We start from the raw sequence: 18,598 nt of genomic DNA, 5'->3' as shown, positions 1-18,598 counted from the left end.
TGAACGTCCGTCGTCCGTTGAAGTCGCCGAGGTTGCTGACGAAACTTAAAGCGATGGAACAGCACTTGCTGATTTCCCCTCTGCAGCTGTTATCACAGATACCATTGGGATATGTGCGGTTGTCGGCGTCGCTGCCAACAATATCTCCGACGTCATCGACGATGCTCCATCGAGGTCTTCGCTGATGATGCTAAATAATTATGGATTTTCAAGAAGGTGGCCACAGCGAAAATTGCAAGTCATATCATAATTCAAAATGGTGGAAAGTACTAGAAAACAAATGATGAAAAAAAATGGCAGAATACAAGATAGCAGATCCAAGATGGCCGTCGGTGTCAATTTCAAAGGTCAAGGTCATCCAAGATGGCCACTGGGAAATCATAATCCAAGATGGCGGTCGGCTTCACAGTTCCACTCTGGAAACCCAGCTGCCCCCATTGGCTATTATATACCACTACCAATTTCTTCCTGCAATATCTCCTATCGTTATGGGCTACTAGAAAAAAATATTAAGTTTTTGGACCATTCCGAAAAACATAATAACATCACAACACTCGTCAGCATTCATGCCACACAAATTTAGGCTATGTGCACCACAGTTTGAAAATATAACAAGCTTATTCAATTCACAAAGGATAGCTTTTGCAACATTGTATATGCCAGACATGTTGACCCCAATGTCATTTCCCTGTCCCCTGCAGTCAGCCAGTGAAATTTTGTTTTCTCCAGCTCATCAATGTTCGAATATGTAATGTCACATCATGTTTTTTTTTATTGCAAGACAAAAAACTCAAAAATTTATCCACTATCTTAAACTATTAATCACATTCCAACACATCTTAAGACGAAATTTGTCTGCTCAGAATGTGCTGTATGTGACGTAGCATCAACTCTCTCTCTCTCTCTCTCTCTCTCTCTCTCTGCAATTATTGCTTGAAGAAACCTGGCAATACAAGCCTCAATAAATTCGTTTTGTGAGTTAGGAGAAAGACAGTAAGCTTGTAGACATTTCCCGTCTTTGAGCTTTTTGTATTTTAGTTAGATCCTGTCTAAGCAGTGGGTCGTAATGTGCTAATAATTCAATATCTCCTAAAATATTGCCACTATTGGAATCATTTAATCTTGTAGAAATGCCCCAAAATGCAGGGCATCTCGCCAAGAAACAGAACTACGAACAATACCCTGTGAAACAGATCTCTCCAATATTTTACTTTCTAACCAATTTCCTTGGTTGTTGGCTTTTTAGTTCTCTCCATTTAATATAGCATTGCTTACGGCAAGCACTCACTTCATGAGATGGCAATTTGCCATACAGCTTGCACCATGAGCATCCTTCATTACTATTTCAGAGATTTCAGATATTCAGGGACATCAGAGCTGCAACTATAATTATTTACAAGGAAAACAAAAAAAGTTACTCATTTATTTCATTACACACAAGCCAGTCTTGGACACTTTTTCTCCATTATTATTTTAAAAAAAATTAAGTTATTCTTTCCCACACATTTATAAGGTAGTCAGGCATTTCAGTGGGCCCTTTACGAGCAATGTTATCGACAATACTTGCGTTTAAGTAACCAATCTTTAATTTTTCAAGGTCAGAAGACACTTGCCTAATTGATATTGTTGGCAATGGTTCAAATAACCAGTATTATTTCCACATTCTGAAGGAGATAAATCAACTGCACTGCCTACTTCTTCGGAAACAATTCGGCCAGGAACAATAAACTCTTCTTTTTCAGCACAATCTGTAGTTTTCAGCTGTGACTGCGAATTAACTTTAACACCAACATTAAACAAGGATATACTTCCTCTTTTACTATCCTCTAATTTCTTCCCTCGTTGCTTACTCTTCTTAACCCCCGATTTATGCCTGTAATGTTCCATACAACCAAAACTACGAGAATTCACAATGATAGAAGGTCTTTCTTGTAACAGCTAGTACTCGTAAGAGGATTCTCACACCTTCCACAGGGCCCATGACCACGTTCTTTACTTCTGAAGGACACACGAGAGGGTGGGTCTAATTGAATTCGGCGCCAAGTGGAGGGGGGTATGGGCCCGAGCAAACATATTGTGCTCGTACCTGGCGTTTCTATTTCTGCTATTTGGCAAGCACTTCGGTGTGAACTGAATGTTATAAGTGCTGCTCCTTTAGGGTATTGGTGTATCGACAGGTGTTTTGATTTTAAATGCAGGGGGGGATGTATCCTCAGTCAATTTCTTCCCCCTTCCCCGCCGGGACCTTTAGTTAACGGACCCCTGGGCATTCTCCCCTCATGCCCACCTCTCTCGGCGGCCCTGGTTATGAGTATTGCAAGTTCTGCAAACAGTCAGTAAAGTTTTTTTTTTCATTACTTGTTATTTGGTTCCTCTTGATATAAATTAGTTCATTTGGCCAAATACACAAGCATAAATAAATATCCAGGCTGTAATGTTCGCCAATAAATTATAATTTCAATTACAAGTGGAATCAGGAAAACCCATCTAATGTTGGTGGTTCCGTAATGTTGGGTCTGTACGTTGCACGAAACTGTGGTGCAAGCTCCTTATTTGCAAACACGGCGGTCTTCTGAGCTTCGCCAGAGACCCTCCCTCCTCCTCACAGCTTGGCCCTGCTACTGGCTGAGAGCTAACAGGTCTGGCGGGACTGGCTGCTCTTTGCCCCGGTAGGTCCTCGCCATAATGTCAGAGGGTGCGTGGGGCGTCTCTCTGGGACCACAAGCACACCAGTTTAGCTCGCAAGCAACCACGAATCAGTGGAATTTCACAAGGAAACCGTGGAAACTGTTTGAATATGAATGTTTCATATTTATGGCATAACCTACAACGCCGTCTGTACGCCTATTATTGCGTTTGAAAATTCATTTTCAGAGAGCAAAATAGTTTTCTTAAAAAGGTCTTTGCTAATTATAATAAAGTTTAAAGAATAAATTTACCTAATTTAAATCATTTGATTACTAGGGAAAAAAATTAATGAATGTATTCCAGTCTAAATAATGAAGTGCTATTTTCATAAAACTAAGGATAGCCGAAATTTAGCTGACCTAAAAATAAAATTGGATTTATAGAAAAGTCGCGTGGGCGATAGTACCATATCGGCAAAATCTTAAAGCAACAGTGTTCGAAAATAATATTCCATAGAAAGGTTGTCTTATGAGTTCAATCAGTTAGCTGAACAACGAAACATCGTGTTTTCTATTACATATCATTAAAGGCTGTAGTTATGCGTAGAGCTATGGCTCACCTGTCTTACGCCTTGAGTTCAGTCTGCGACAAGGGACTTAGAGGAAGCGTAGCGCTATCACTCTCTTGGGTGGGGGAGGCTAAGAGGGGCATAAGGACATCTGTAATTCCTAGACAACCGAATTGTAGATCTGCAATTGCCTACATGCATTGTACACATTTATCTTTTCGATAAACCTAATATACCCACTAGAGGTATTTTTACTCCAGTCATACTTGAGTAACATTCACATAGTGTTGTAAATAGTTCTCCTTTCTCCCAACAAGGCAAGAAGACTAGACTAGTCCTGCTTACTGGGTGGAAACAATATAATGCATGTGAGCAATGAGTCCATTCGCACTGTTGATAGCTTTCTAACATACAACTGAAAAGACATCGGCCCTTGCAGGGCGGCAATAGAATTTTAACTGTGTCCAAATACATAGGGATGCGTCCATAGCACAAACATCCTTACATCCCTTAGCGCTTGCGGCCACAACGTTAAAGGATGAATTTCTAATGGATGGATAGTATCCAAATATATTTACTGCTAGCACTACCTGTTGACAGTTGGTCTTACTAAAATGCGCGTAGCCATTTTTAGTCGTGACATCTTCAAATAATCAGCATAACTTGAATAACGACGAATTAAAAAATAATAATAATGTATTGTGAATGTTAAACATGTCAGCCTTCAAATTTAAATTTTATTATGAATTTCAAAATATTAAAAATATTTTTAATGAGAATTAAATACTCCTGTAAGTTAAAGTTCTTCTTTCGGTAAATTACATTAACTTTTTTATTTGTCTCTATTTGAGTTATCACTTACCTATTCTTATAATGGTTTGTGGCAAATCTTGGTCCAATAACCTAAAGTAATATTATATACAAATAATAAAACACGATTACGAAGATAATGGCTTTGTGGATGCATCAGTGAATGCGAGTATCACATCCCTGGTGAGAATTCGGAAGAAAAGAAATTATGGCCGCGTCCACTACGATGCACTTCTAGTGGATCCCTTAGCTAAAGTATCCATTAGGCAGAAGCTTATGTTTACACGAATTATCTTTACAACTTAACACAGCAGAATTAGATCCCTGTGAATCGACATTTGAAAGACGACTCCAGAAATAGTTAATACACGCTCGTTTTATAATCAATAATGAAATTTACAAGCGTATATAAAACATTTACATTTTTGTATAGGACAAGACACTGACTGATACACTCACGTTATTAATACAGAAGTGGTAAAAATTAACAATTGAAGAAACAATAAAATACACACCTAAGTGAACTATATATATACATATATATATACATATATATACATATATATGTACCGTGTATTTTTTTTTTCATTTTTTTAAATTCGCCACTTAAAACGTCTACAATCTTGCCCGTGTTAAACGTCAATATAAACCTTAAGTTGATTGAAGTTTTTAAAGTAAAGTGTGAAGAATTTAGCGCAGCAAGGCCAACGCTGGCAAGTATTTACATTTATATATATATATATATATATATATATATATATATGTGTGTGTGTGTGTATGTGTGTGTGTGTGTGTGTGTTCCTTTACGTAAATGTAAATACGTGCCAGCGCTGGCCTTGCTGCGCCAAATTCTTCACACTTTACTTTAAAAACTTCAATAAACTTAAGGTTTATATTGACGTTTAACACGGGCAAGATTGTAGACGTTTTAAGTGGCGAATTTAAAAAAATGAAAAAAATACACGGTACATACTTTTTGCATAATTAGCTGGCAAAGTTGAATTTTTATCATTTTTGTACGTATGGATGAGAAGAATCAAATGGAATAAATTACTGAAAATTTTTGAGTTTAAAGGCAATGTTGAAGACTACTGCGAGATATGGTTTTAATTATTTCTGAAATTTTTATTTAACATTATTTGGCCTTTTAATAAGTCATAAAAAAATTTCCGAGGGTTTTAAAAGGCTATGTAAAATTAATCAATTTTCTCTGGAAGAATTTATACCATATCACATATCAGCCAGTAAAATTGACTTTAAACCTAAAAAGTTCCAGTTTTATATTCCATTTCATTCTCCCTGTCCTTACTGTATGAAAAAGTTAAAACCGCAAATTGGGCAGATAATTATGCAAGAAGTTTATAGCCCCTCAAAAGGTCCACACGATTACCCATGGGTAAAGTAAATACAAAATAATGACCTGGAACGGCCTCACACATCACGTCGATATTTTCGTTTTTTCGTCATAACTTTTATTGAAGGGCTATTTATGATATTTTAACTTCCTTAGCTCACTTGCATTTGTTCTGCCACTAATATTTTCAACAGATATTCACGTATGGTAAATATCGTGGAAGTAAAAGTCGTGGAAGTGATAATAATTACGAATTTTAAAACCATGCAAATTAAAATGGATCTCATGTATTCGTTGATGGCTGCACAAATTCACTTTCTCTCTTTCACAGATGGTTTGATATGATCTTAACGTGTTTTTCATTGATTTACAGTCCTAGTCCTGTTCCATAACCTGTGATCCACGGGTCTCTCTGTGTGCGAACACTTGCAATACCGACTGTCAGCAAATAACATCAGGCATTTCGGAGGACTCTACTAATACCGGAAATAAGAATTGCTGATTATCGCTAGTCATGGGAAGGTAGTAAAAACGTTTTATTTATTGATTTCAATAACGTATGTAAGGAACCCAAAGTGTGTGTAGTTATGTTTTACTACAATTACAAACTCTGTGAATATTTGCTACACCATCTGTGAAATCAAACTAAAAAAATGTTGATAATTTTTTTTTGTGCGAGTCAAACATCGAGCCTGAACTGACTCCTTGCCGCTGAACCACTTTCTAGCCCGAGGCTGGGTGTGCGGGCTCACAAAAAAAAAATGAAAGGACCTGGGTTCCTTATACGGATCAGACAACCGGTCAGGAAGCCTCTCCCGGAAGTGCGAGAAGTAAAAGTGTTATGCCGGCATGTTGGCAGGAACCGCGCCTGTATCCGCATACCAGGTGGCCGTCTGGCCCTACTTACATACATACTGGCGAGGTGTGTTGCCACAGCTGCCAACGTCTCAATAGCACGGGTTGACACGTTGTCGTGAATGCCAAAACACGTTGGTTTATATTTTGTTGTTGATGTGTTCTGCACGTGGACAGTTTCAGTAGCACTAACAATTTATTGTTTGTACAGTAAAATATAAATTTGTACGCAAACGATTCTGGATAATTAAATTTCATGTTCGGTTTGATTAGCATAACTGTTTATTCAGTAAATTATGGCTATTTATACTCTTGCAAACAAGACCTACACGTGTTTGAGCCTTTCTGTGCAGAAAATGAGATTTAAGTGTGCATCTTTTCATAGTTCAAGTAACACACTCTGGCTTTCACACTACCATTTCTAATCACTTAGACCTACTCTATTCTAACTTTCTAATTTAAACCTCTCTACTTTTCTTTCCTGTATTTACTTTTACAATAAATTTATAAAAAAATTAAAAAAATAGTTAATTGCTAATAATTAAATGTTTAGAGCCTAATCTTGAAAACAATTAAGTGTCAGTATTTCTCATTATATCAGTAGGTATCTGCCCTGCCGACACCCCAAGCGAAAAGTGGCGATACTGTAACAGTTCTTAGTGAATACGGATGAAGGTTTTCTCCAATTGCTCATACAATTACATTTTTAACCTTCAAATGTTTTAATGCCAAAATTTAATTTAATTTAATTTAAACATATTACACCATGTGTAGAAATATTAGCACTGTTTATAGCACTTGTGTATATTGTACATATACAGCTAACTGAAAAGGAAATGATAGAATAAATGGTTCTTGAAAGTTTCGCATAGTTTAAGATAAATTAAAATACTGACTTATTCTCTACTAAAAGTACAAACTTTTTCGGTTATATGTTATAAATATAAGAACATTGGATTAACATTATTAAATTTTCTAAAGTTTTCTGCCAATCGATATCCTTTATTTTCGTGAAGTGTCCTTGATAGCTGAGTGTACAAAACATCATCATTAGAAACATTACACTATGAGAATTAATAGATGCATCCTTTACATTACAGTACGTTTGATGCCACAGTTTAAATAAAGATTTACCTTACAATTTGAAGCCAACATACCTTAAAAATCATTTAGTAACAATATTTTTTTTTTGTTTTACCGTTCACTTCAGCGGAGATTTTTAATAATAAACAAACTAAGCTTATTGGTTGAGTGATCTGTAACTAAAAAAAAAGTAATACAATTTAAAATTGTATGAAACCCTGGTTAGAATGAGCAGTTTATGTAAGGAAATTATAATGTCCGTCCGTCAGAATAGCATGTAAAAGTGTTTTTGCCTCATATATTATATGCATTTTATTTAAAATAATGTGTGTTCCAACTATAATGTTCTGACAGAGTGCGAGTGTGACACTAGAGCACGGTCGAAGGTGCGTGTTCGAGGCGAGACGTGAACAAGTGATTGACCCCCGCATCCGAACTAGAACACAATCATCAAACTGAGAACCCGTGCAAACGTCAACCCGCAGGTGCGGCCCCGCGCGGGCACACGTGACCCTACCACGCAGGGAGAGGGGGGGGGGGAAGGGCTGCGAACTGTCTACACACAATACCGCGTAACGGTTCCCACGTCGCACCCCGCTATTGATCAGGTGTTCAGGGAACCAGGTGGGTTGGAGGGGGGGGGGGGGGGAGAGACTCTTGTTACCCATACCTGTTCCAGCGCGTCACCCACTACAATAGCGGTGCGCAAGAACACGGCCCTTGTCAGGGCTCTGCTGTGGTGACATCAACGAACGAGTAGCACACGAACCCAGTTCTACGACAAATATGTTCCGTAATATTTTCCGGCAGAAGTAAACAATAAAATTAAATAGTTAAATGTATCTTCAGAAATATATTTTTCTTGGTAAAATACTGGAAGTTTAAGGTTGTTTAAGGGAGATACACACAAGAGTTTACCGTGAGATCCTTGTTTCCCCACCCTCCCTCTCGGCCAAGAGACTAGAACATTCATACCATTATAAGGTGGGCATTAGTTATAGAATGATATCATTATTTTCAGTGTATTGTTGCTTCAAACTTCGGTTATAAAATACGATGAGTTATCCGTGCAGCACAAAAAGTTTCAGATGGGCACATTGCAGAACACATTACGTAAGGTACGGCCTGAGACACAGGAATGTTTCTGTAACGTGACAGAAACGTTTTTTTTTTTTTTTAAACACGTATGTGTTGTACGAGAAACTGCCTTCCCTCGCAGGCTCAGGAGGCACACGAGGCGCGAGGTACTCACCAGGTAGTAGTCGATGGGCTTCTCGCGCACCTTGTTGTAGGCGCGCTGGATCTCGGTGGCGCGCAGGGCGTGCGCGATGTGCAGCGCGCTGGCGTCGAAGCGCCCGTACTGGTAGGCGGCGTCGTGCTGGCTGCTGTAGTGGCCGTTCAGGTGCGGCCGGATGCTGAGCGCCTCGGCGTCGAAGGTGCCCCCCTTGCCGCCGCCGCGGATCTGCTCGTTCACCATGTTGGCGGAGCGCGGCACGTTCAGCGCCGAGCGTATGCCGACCGCCGAGCCGTCCAGGTGTCCGGGGCCTATCTTGGGCACGTGGCTGCTGCAGTACACCTCCTTGTCCTCCTGGCGGTGCTGGTTGTTGTAGTACGTCTTCAGCGTCAGCTTGGTGCCGCACACGGCGCACTTGAAGCAGCCGCTGTGGAAGAACGTGAAGTCTTTGAGCGGGCCCACGCGGTCCACCTGGTACACCGTCTGGTTGCACCTGAAGCACGTGCTCTCGTACAGGTTGGTGCGGTACATGGCTGAGGAAGGCGAGGCCTGGTTCGTGGCGCGGAGAAGCCTGGCTCGAGGAGCTCACAGCGGCGCGGCGGCCATCTTGTGCACCTCGCGTCACTCGGCCGACTGGCGGGCGCTGGTTCCTGCTCCGCCGCTCCCGCCCGCCCCGCGAGCCATCTAGCGGCCGCGCCGCGCAACCTCGCCGCGGCACCTGTGCAGGTCGCGCTCCGGTCTGGCGTCAACCCGCACGCTGTCATCCATACGTGTTTGTAGCAGGGGTTCTGTTCGCTCAGAAACATACTGGCTGTTTACAGATCAGTGTGAGAGCATTGATGGAGCTGGCTTGAAGAAGCCTCGGCGATCCAGGTCTCCGAAGACTGCCGCCGTCACAACACACAGCACGTGCGGACATGTGTTTATTTGGTTTATTTGGTATGATTAAGTAAACTAGTGTTAATTCATGCCTACAGCTTCATTTACTTGCTAATTTTTTGCTTCCCTACGCAAAAACACCCATATTTCAAGAAATTGAAGGTTTTTCGGAGCAAAAAGGAGGCTGACGAGTGAGAAAAAAATTATTCCAATTCTTATTATATTTTTTTTTAATATAAATTATTAGCTAATTCTCTACACAAAGACGTATGCATTAATTCAGTAAAGCAACACTGAAAGCTTAGAACATGGCTATAGCCTACGTCTTTTTTTTTTTTTACAGTAATCAACCAAACTGACATGCATTCATTCATAAACCCAAACATAACTAGTGAACTTAAGCTAAGTCTATGCCATTGTCTGTTATTTTTTCCTGCATCAGAATAGTATTACGTCGCTGTCACTGATAATTGCTGGCCTTCGTATATTTGTATAAGTATTACAGTACGTGTCTTCACTTCGGGAATGATACCAGTTGAGAGCGAACTTGTGGAGAATCGGGCACCAGTAACACATTCAGAGATGTCTTCACCGTGATAAACCACACTGGTATCTGCCAAGTACTAGCTGGTGTAATTCGGGCAGCAACTGAGAACAGATTGAAATATTAAGTTGTTTTTTAGTTCTTTTTGTATGTGGTATGTTCAACCAGCTAATTTCCAGTTTTTCTGTACTAATCAGTACTGCGCTTCTGTCGATTCAAAAATTTATTTTTATAACTCATGCCTTCTTTGATGTGCATATTTAGTTACAGTTATTACGCGACATCTAAAACGAAAATATTTTGGTATTAATAATTATAACTTTCATTAGGGAATTATATCAGTTTCAGTGGGAAAAATAACCTAAACGTTTGCCGGGATCCTGTTTTACCTAGAATACTTTTAAAATTTCACTCGAATCCGTTGCGTTGTTTAGGCGTTATTAATAAAAAAAATAAGAAACAACGAATTGTTTAGCAATAACCTCTATGAAGCAAGCAAGTGGGTGTTTTGTAAACATTTTTAGTTGAAGAATCTTCCCCAAAGCGTCCTGAACCGTAATTTTACCAATTTAAACTTCTGACCTTTTAATTTAACATTAGTAATATTTAAGACATTTGAGATTAATTATTAGATTTTTCCTGACTATGAGCTTACAGGATAAATATAATAATTTTTATTATTGACTAGTGTGGGATTAAATGCTCCCGGTATGTCTAGTGACTTTAACGCAATGTACTACAGTATCATGTGACAGGTAGCAGCAAAGATAAATTGGAAACAGAATTATTGTAAATTGTATGTACATTATGACCTACTTGAATATATGTTTGAGCAGTATTAAGAACTATCTTTATAAGCTCTGAAATCATCATTAAAAGTAGGTAAAAAAAACCTTTTTACTCATACCTTCCGAAATTGTAAACGTCCGTGGAGGGTGTATATGTATGTAGGCTTAGTATTTCATACTGTAAAATTGTTGATATAGGTATATTTAAAGCCCAATAAATAAATTATTGATATTTTACTGAAATAAACGGAATCTTCAACTATATTCATTATTATTATGTTCACAAAAGCTATTGCGAAGTGGTACAAGTATAATTATGCTACGTGCCCTATTTAACTATGTTGTACATAAAAAATTACCTCCAGAACACCATAACCACGCACTATATCGCTACTCTACCGAAACTTACATTCTTTGAAGTGGAGACTAAAATGCATTCACACTTAATACATTTTCATTACGTATTTTAAAACTTGTGATTACTTCTTTATACGATTATTTTAATTAACCGTATATATTTCAGGGTAGTTTTACTATCATAAAGTTTAATTAGGCATACCATTCTGTTTGTTACATTCCCTAATGTGTACAAAGGATCTATATAAGGGTTTATATTGCTGCACATGGGTCCGCCATCTTGACGACTTCCGCTCGTGGGTATAGCAGAAAATATATAAATCGATATATTACGGTTTTAGCTAAGACATCGGGTATAAAAACATTTATGCACACTGCCAGACCCCTTTTAAGAACGCTGGAACGTTACCTACACGAGAGTAGGCCCGCTAACAGAAAGTAAGTATGAAAACTGCTAAGGAAATAAGCATCATGTGGAGCTGGCCCACCTGCTGTGCTGCTAAGCTCCCCCTGCTGGGCTGCTAAGCTCCTCCCTGCTGGGCTGCTAAGCTCCACCTGCTGTGCTGCTAAGCTCCCCCTGCTGGGCTGCTAAGCTCCTCCCTGCTGTGCTGCTAAGCTCCCCCTGCTGTGCTGCTAAGCTCCCCCTGCTGGGCTGCTAAGCTCCTCCCTGCTGGGCTGCTAAGCTCCTCCCTGCTGGGCTGCTAAGCTCCTCCCTGCTGGGCTGCTAAGCTCCTCCCTGCTGGGCTGCTAAGCTCCTCCCTGCTGGGCTGCTAAGCTCCTCCCTGCTGGGCTGCTAAGCTCCTCCCTGCTGGGCTGCTAAGCTCCTCCCTGCTGGGCTGCTAAGCTCCTCCCTGCTGGGCTGCCAAGCTCCTCCCTGCTGGGCTGCTAAGCTCCCCTCTACTGAGCTGCTGAGCTTCCCCCCTGCTGTGCTGCTAAGCTCCCCCCTGCTGTGCTGCTAATCTCCTCCCTGCTGGGCTGCTAAGCTCCTCCCTGCTGGGCTGCTAAGCTCCCCTCTACTGAGCTGCTGAGCTTCCCCCCTGCTGTGCTGCTAAGCTCCCCCCTGCTGTGCTGCTAAGCTCCTACCTGCTGGGCTGCTAAGCTCCTCCCTGCTGGGCTGCTAAGCTCCCCTCTACTGAGCTGCTGAGCTTCCCCCCTGCTGTGCTGCTAAGCTCCCCCCTGCTGTGCTGCTAAGCTCCTCCCTGCTGGGCTGCTAAGCTCCTCCCTGCTGGGCTGCTACACTCCCCTCTACTGGGCTGCTAAGCTCCCCCTGCTGAGCTGCTGAGCTTCCCCCCTGCTGTGCTCTAAGCTCCCCTTGCTGGGCTGCTAAGCTCCCCCTGCTGGGCTGCTAAGCTCCTCCCTGCTGGGCTGCTAAGCTCCCTCTACTGGGCTACTAAGCTCCCCCTGCTGTGCTGCTAAGCTCCTCCCTGCTGGGCTGCTAAGCTCCTCCCTGCTGGGCTGCTAAGCTCCTCCCTGCTGTGCTGCTAAGCTCCCCCCTGCTGTGCTGCTAAGCTCCTCCCTGCTGTGCTGCTAAGCTCCTCCCTGCTGGGCTGCTAAGCTCCCTCTACTGGGCTACTAAGCTCCCCCTGCTGTGCTGCTAAGCTCCTCCCTGCTGGGCTGCTAAGCTCCTCCCTGCTGGGCTGCTAAGCTCCCCCTGCTGGGCTGCTAAGCTCCTCCCTGCTGGGCTGCTAAGCTCCCTCTACTGGGCTACTAAGCTCCCCCTGCTGTGCTGCTAAGCTCCTCCCTGCTGGGCTGCTAAGCTCCTCCCTGCTGGGCTGCTAAGCTCCCCCCTGCTGTGCTGCTAAGCTCCTCCCTGCTGTGCTGCTAAGCTCCTCCCTGCTGGGCTGCTAAGCTCCTCCCTGCTGGGCTGCTAAGCTCCTCCCTGCTGGGCTGCTAAGCTCCTCCCTGCTGGGCTGCTAAGCTCCTCCCTGCTGTGCTGCTAAGCTCCTCCCTGCTGGGCTGCTAAGCTCCCTCTACTGGGCTACTAAGCTCCCCCTGCTGTGCTGCTAAGCTCCTCCCTGCTGGGCTGCTAAGCTCCTCCCTGCTGGGCTGCTAAGCTCCTCCCTGCTGGGCTGCTAAGCTCCCCCTGCTGGCCTGCTAAGCTCCTCCCTGCTGGGCTGCTAAGCTCCTCCCTGCTGGGCTGCTAAGCTCCTCCCTGCTGGGCTGCTAAGCTCCTCCCTGCTGTGCTGCTAAGCTCCCCCTGCTGGGCTGCTAAGCTCCTCCCTGCTGGGCTGCTAAGCTCCTTCCTGCTGTGCTGCTAAGCTCCCCCCTGCTGTGCTGCTAAGCTCCTCCCTGCTGTGCTGCTAAGCTCCTCCCTGCTGGGCTGCTAAGCTCCCTCTACTGGGCTACTAAGCTCCCCCTGCTGTGCTGCTAAGCTCCTCCCTGCTGGGCTGCTAAGCTCCTCCCTGCTGGGCTGCTAAGCTCCTCCCTGCTGTGCTGCTAAGCTCCCCCCTGCTGTGCTGCTAAGCTCCTCCCTGCTGTGCTGCTAAGCTTCTCCCTGCTGGGCTGCTAAGCTCCTCCCTGCTGTGCTGCTAAGCTCCTCCCTGCTGGGCTGCTAAGCTCCTCCCTGCTGTGCTGCTAAGCTCCTCCCTGCTGTGCTGCTAAGCTCCCCCCTGCTGTGCTGCTAAGCTCCTCCCTGCTGTGCTGCTAAGCTCCTCCCTGCTGGGCTGCTAAGCTCCTCCCTGCTGGGCTGCTAAGCTCCCCCCTGCTGTGCTGCTAAGCTCCTCCCTGCTGTGCTGCTAAGCTCCTCCCTGCTGGGCTGCTAAGCTCCTCCCTGCTGGGCTGCTAAGCTCCTCCCTGCTGGGCTGCTAAGCTCCTCCCTGCTGTGCTGCTAAGCTCCCCCCTGCTGTGCTGCTAAGCTCCTCCCTGCTGTGCTGCTAAGCTCCTCCCTGCTGGGCTGCTAAGCTCCCTCTACTGGGCTACTAAGCTCCCCCTGCTGTGCTGCTAAGCTCCCTCTGCTGGGCTGCTAAGCTCCCCCCTGCTGTGCTGCTAAGCTCCTCCCTGCTGTGCTGCTAAGCTCCTCCCTGCTGGGCTGCTAAGCTCCTCCCTGCTGGGCTGCTAAGCTCCCCCCTGCTGTGCTGCTAAGCTCCTCCCTGCTGTGCTGCTAAGCTCCTCCCTGCTGGGCTGCTAAGCTCCTCCCTGCTGGGCTGCTAAGCTCCTCCCTGCTGGGCTGCTAAGCTCCTCCCTGCTGTGCTGCTAAGCTCCCCCCTGCTGTGCTGCTAAGCTCCTCCCTGCTGTGCTGCTAAGCTCCTCCCTGCTGGGCTGCTAAGCTCCCTCTACTGGGCTACTAAGCTCCCCCTGCTGTGCTGCTAAGCTCCTCCCTGCTGGGCTGCTAAGCTCCTCCCTGCTGGGCTGCTAAGCTCCTCCCTGCTGGGCTGCTAAGCTCCCCCTGCTGGGCTGCTAAGCTCCTCCCTGCTGGGCTGCTAAGCTCCTCCCTGCTGGGCTGCTAAGCTCCTCCCTGCTGGGCTGCTAAGCTCCTCCCTGCTGGGCTGCTAAGCTCCTCCCTGCTGTGCTGCTAAGCTCCCCCTGCTGGGCTGCTAAGCTCCTCCCTGCTGGGCTGCTAAGCTCCTCCCTGCTGTGCTGCTAAGCTCCCCCCTGCTGTGCTGCTAAGCTCCTCCCTGCTGTGCTGCTAAGCTCCTCCCTGCTGGGCTGCTAAGCTCCCTCTACTGGGCTACTAAGCTCCCCCTGCTGTGCTGCTAAGCTCCTCCCTGCTGGGCTGCTAAGCTCCTCCCTGCTGGGCTGCTAAGCTCCTCCCTGCTGTGCTGCTAAGCTCCCCCCTGCTGTGCTGCTAAGCTCCTCCCTGCTGTGCTGCTAAGCTTCTCCCTGCTGGGCTGCTAAGCTCCCTCTACTGGGCTACTAAGCTCCCCCTGCTGGGCTGCTAAGCTCCTCCCTGCTGGGCTGCTAATCTCCCCCTGCTGGGCTGCTAAGCTCCCCCTGCTGGGCTGCTAAGCTCCTCCCTGCTGGGCTGCTAAGCTCCTCCCTGCTGTGCTGCTAAGCTCCCCCCTGCTGTGCTGCTAAGCTCCTCCCTGCTGTGCTGCTAAGCTCCTCCCTGCTGGGCTGCTAAGCTCCCCCTGCTGGGCTGCTAAGCTCCTCCCTGCTGTGCTGCTAAGCTCCTCCCTGCTGTGCTGCTAAGCTCCCCCTGCTGGGCTGCTAAGCTCCCCTCTACTGAGCTTCTGAGCTTCCCCCCTGCTGTGCTGCTAAGCTCCCCCCTGCTGTGCTGCTAAGCTCCTCCCTGCTGGGCTGCTAAGCTCCTCCCTGCTGGGCTGCTACGCTCCCCTCTACTGAGCTGCTGAGCTTCCCCCCTGCTGTGCTGCTAAGCTCCCCCCTGCTGTGCTGCTAAGCTCCTCCCTGCTGGGCTGCTAAGCTCCTCCCTGCTGGGCTGCTAAGCTCCCCTCTACTGAGCTGCTGAGCTTCCCCCCTGCTGTGCTGCTAAGCTCCCCCCTGCTGTGCTGCTAAGCTCCTCCCTGCTGGGCTGCTAAGCTCCTCCCTGCTGGGTGGCTAAGCTCCCCTCTACTGAGCTGCTGAGCTTCCCCCCTGCTGTGCTGCTAAGCTCCCCCCTGCTGTGCTGCTAAGCTCCTCCCTGCTGGGCTGCTAAGCTCCTCCCTGCTGGGCTGCTAAGCTCCTCCCTGCTGTGCTGCTAAGCTCCTCCCTGCTGTGCTGCTAAGCTCCCCCTGCTGGGCTGCTAAGCTCCCCTCTACTGAGCTTCTGAGCTTCCCCCCTGCTGTGCTGCTAAGCTCCCCCCTGCTGTGCTGCTAAGCTCCTCCCTGCTGGGCTGCTAAGCTCCTCCCTGCTGGGCTGCTACGCTCCCCTCTACTGAGCTGCTGAGCTTCCCCCCTGCTGTGCTGCTAAGCTCCCCCCTGCTGTGCTGCTAAGCTCCTCCCTGCTGGGCTGCTAAGCTCCTCCCTGCTGGGCTGCTAAGCTCCCCTCTACTGAGCTGCTGAGCTTCCCCCCTGCTGTGCTGCTAAGCTCCCCCCTGCTGTGCTGCTAAGCTCCTCCCTGCTGGGCTGCTAAGCTCCTCCCTGCTGGGTGGCTAAGCTCCCCTCTACTGAGCTGCTGAGCTTCCCCCCTGCTGTGCTGCTAAGCTCCCCCCTGCTGTGCTGCTAAGCTCCTCCCTGCTGGGCTGCTAAGCTCCTCCCTGCTGGGCTGCTACACTCCCCTCTACTGGGCTGCTAAGCTCCCCCTGCTGAGCTGCTGAGCTTCCCCCCTGCTGGGCTGCTAAGCTCCCCTCTACTGGGCTGCTAAGTTCCCCCCTTCTGTGCTCTAAGCTCCCCCACCCTACGGGGTGCCTGGCTTCTCCGAGCCTGACAACACGAGGAAGAGTGCAGGGGGTGGGGGCTGGCACTACCTGCGGAACTGAGGTTCGCCACTGGCCACAAGAAAGGTCATAGCTGGCCTAAATAAATGTTATTATATCTCTTTCCCACATCGTTCTTACCAAATAGGTTGCTGAAATTCACATTGGTAAAATTATTTGTGCATATAGATTATTTTGTTGAATTTTACTTGAGAAATTTTTAATACTTTTTACTAAAAATAGGAATCAATTTTTTTATTAGCTGTACTGTATAAAATAAATAATTTCCACCAATTTATATATTTGGAAGTCACTACAAAAATCAGAGCAAAAGGCGGTTTTAAAAGTTATTTGTTTTTGCATTGACAGTTCATTCAGAAAAAACTATAAATAAAAACACTGAAATATTATAATTTATGGTGGATAAATATATGTATTAACTTTGAATATAAACAATATTATTAGAAAAAATTCACTGTACATTAACTTAATTATTACATAGATTGTTACCTATGTTTTATATATCCTTGCGTGAAATATCTCCCGAAGGCCAAAAAAAAAAACTAAAAGTTAATGTAATGTTTTTTTTTGTTTCCCATTTTTTAGAAATATATTACCAACGGTCTACAAGAAATATTCTATTTCGAAACATGTATTACAACAGCTACGAGTACTTTAGGTCAAAAAAACTCTACTGTTCTTCAAAACGTGCCTCTCGCATGACTATTATCCTCGTGACTCCACCTTATACGTAAGCATTTTACATTCATCTCAGGTACACTGCCTTAATAGTTTGCTATAACAGAATTACATATTTGACTAAATCGTAGAAATTCAGCTATTGTGTACTTTCATTTAGACGTTTATGCATTAAAATCATTCTCTTTATACACTGAACTCACCTCTTTTAAATTCCTAAGGGTAAAAATTAATTTTAATGGTAGGGTTGATTTTAAGAATATAATAAATGAGTTTTTTTTGTTATTTCTATTAAATATCTCTTTTCCCCCGCGCATTAAATATCATTTTTTATCATTTTAAAACCATGCTCTACATATTTTCACCCTCTTAGGGGTAGAATATAGGGCAATGAAAAAAAATTAGTGAACAGTGAATAGTAGTTTGTAATTCATACCACTTATTAGATCCATAATTATACTTATTTTATTATAAACTCTAACTGATCGCCTACGTAATCAAATATTGGGGGAAAAATTGAACAAACATAATACATACAATTTATGACTAATTTAACTGAATAGTTTCTTATATTCTGCTCTCGCACTTCATTAAACGAAAACTACCCTGTTCACACCCCTTAAGGATAGAATTTCAGAAAATGGTAAAATGAAGTACGTAGTATGTTATGTTTAATATTTATAATAAAAATCTTAAATTTTTATTTCTTAGCTTCGGAAATAAAATTAACTACTGTAACACATATTACCATATTTTCATTCCTTTAGAGGTGGAATTTCATAATGACATAAAGTGTAGTGTTTAAGTTAGCGAAATGTCTTAGAAATCCATTCAGTACTTTATAAGCGATGCCGAAACAAACAGACAACATTCTTTAATGTTATATTTAATTTCTTTATATATACATACATAAAGTAAAATGAATTTTCTTCATTTTTTTCATAATTTCATGTTAAGTACAGATTTATTTTTCCAAACAAATTTAATATCAATATAGAATAGTAGGATGCAACACATATTAAGACAGTTGAAGAATTCCGCCTTTGGGAATCTTATAATATCAATCAATCACACTGGTGCATACAGCAATATTTGAACCCAATAAAAAAACAGCGAGTAGGTTCCGATATTCTCAGGTTTCACTGGCCAGTAAAAACACTACCAAGTTTTCCGAAATGACTGATAAAAGCAAAAACAGGTCCCAAACGAATTAGTATGAAAAATAAAACTTTATATACGTGGAACTATCGTGGAATATTTTTGGTTAGCTTGAATAGTAATAGAAAAGTGTGATTACAAGTTTTAAAACACAAAATAAAACTGTCATTACAGTCATTATAATATATTTTATTATTGCAAAATCAATATAGGCTCAGGATAACAGCGTAAGAGAGCGAGCTTGTAAAGCTCAAGGGTTAATTTTTGACGTGGTTCAAACCTCGTACTGGAAATTTTTTTTTTTACTCTTTTAAATACATAATAATATAACAGTTTTTATAATAATGTTTA

General features: G+C 44.1%; 1 protein-coding gene across 1 annotated transcript in view; it reads right to left on the bottom strand.

The window, feature by feature from the left end:
• Window positions 1–9,254, bottom strand: part of LOC134542431 (hillarin) — a 174,144-nt gene extending 164,890 nt beyond the window's left edge. The window contains exon 1 of the mRNA XM_063386659.1: window positions 8,551–9,254. Coding sequence (XP_063242729.1) covers window positions 8,551–9,063 — 513 coding nt within the window. The 5' untranslated portion in view covers window positions 9,064–9,254. The remainder of the gene's footprint in view (window positions 1–8,550) is intronic.
• Window positions 9,255–18,598: the final 9,344 nt, after the last annotated feature.

Source organism: Bacillus rossius (assembly GCF_032445375.1).
Source record: "Bacillus rossius redtenbacheri isolate Brsri chromosome 4 unlocalized genomic scaffold, Brsri_v3 Brsri_v3_scf4_2, whole genome shotgun sequence".
NCBI lineage: Eukaryota > Metazoa > Arthropoda > Insecta > Phasmatodea > Bacillidae > Bacillus > Bacillus rossius.
Note: the sequence above shows the minus strand (reverse complement) of the source record. Positions and strands in the feature narration are given on the sequence as shown.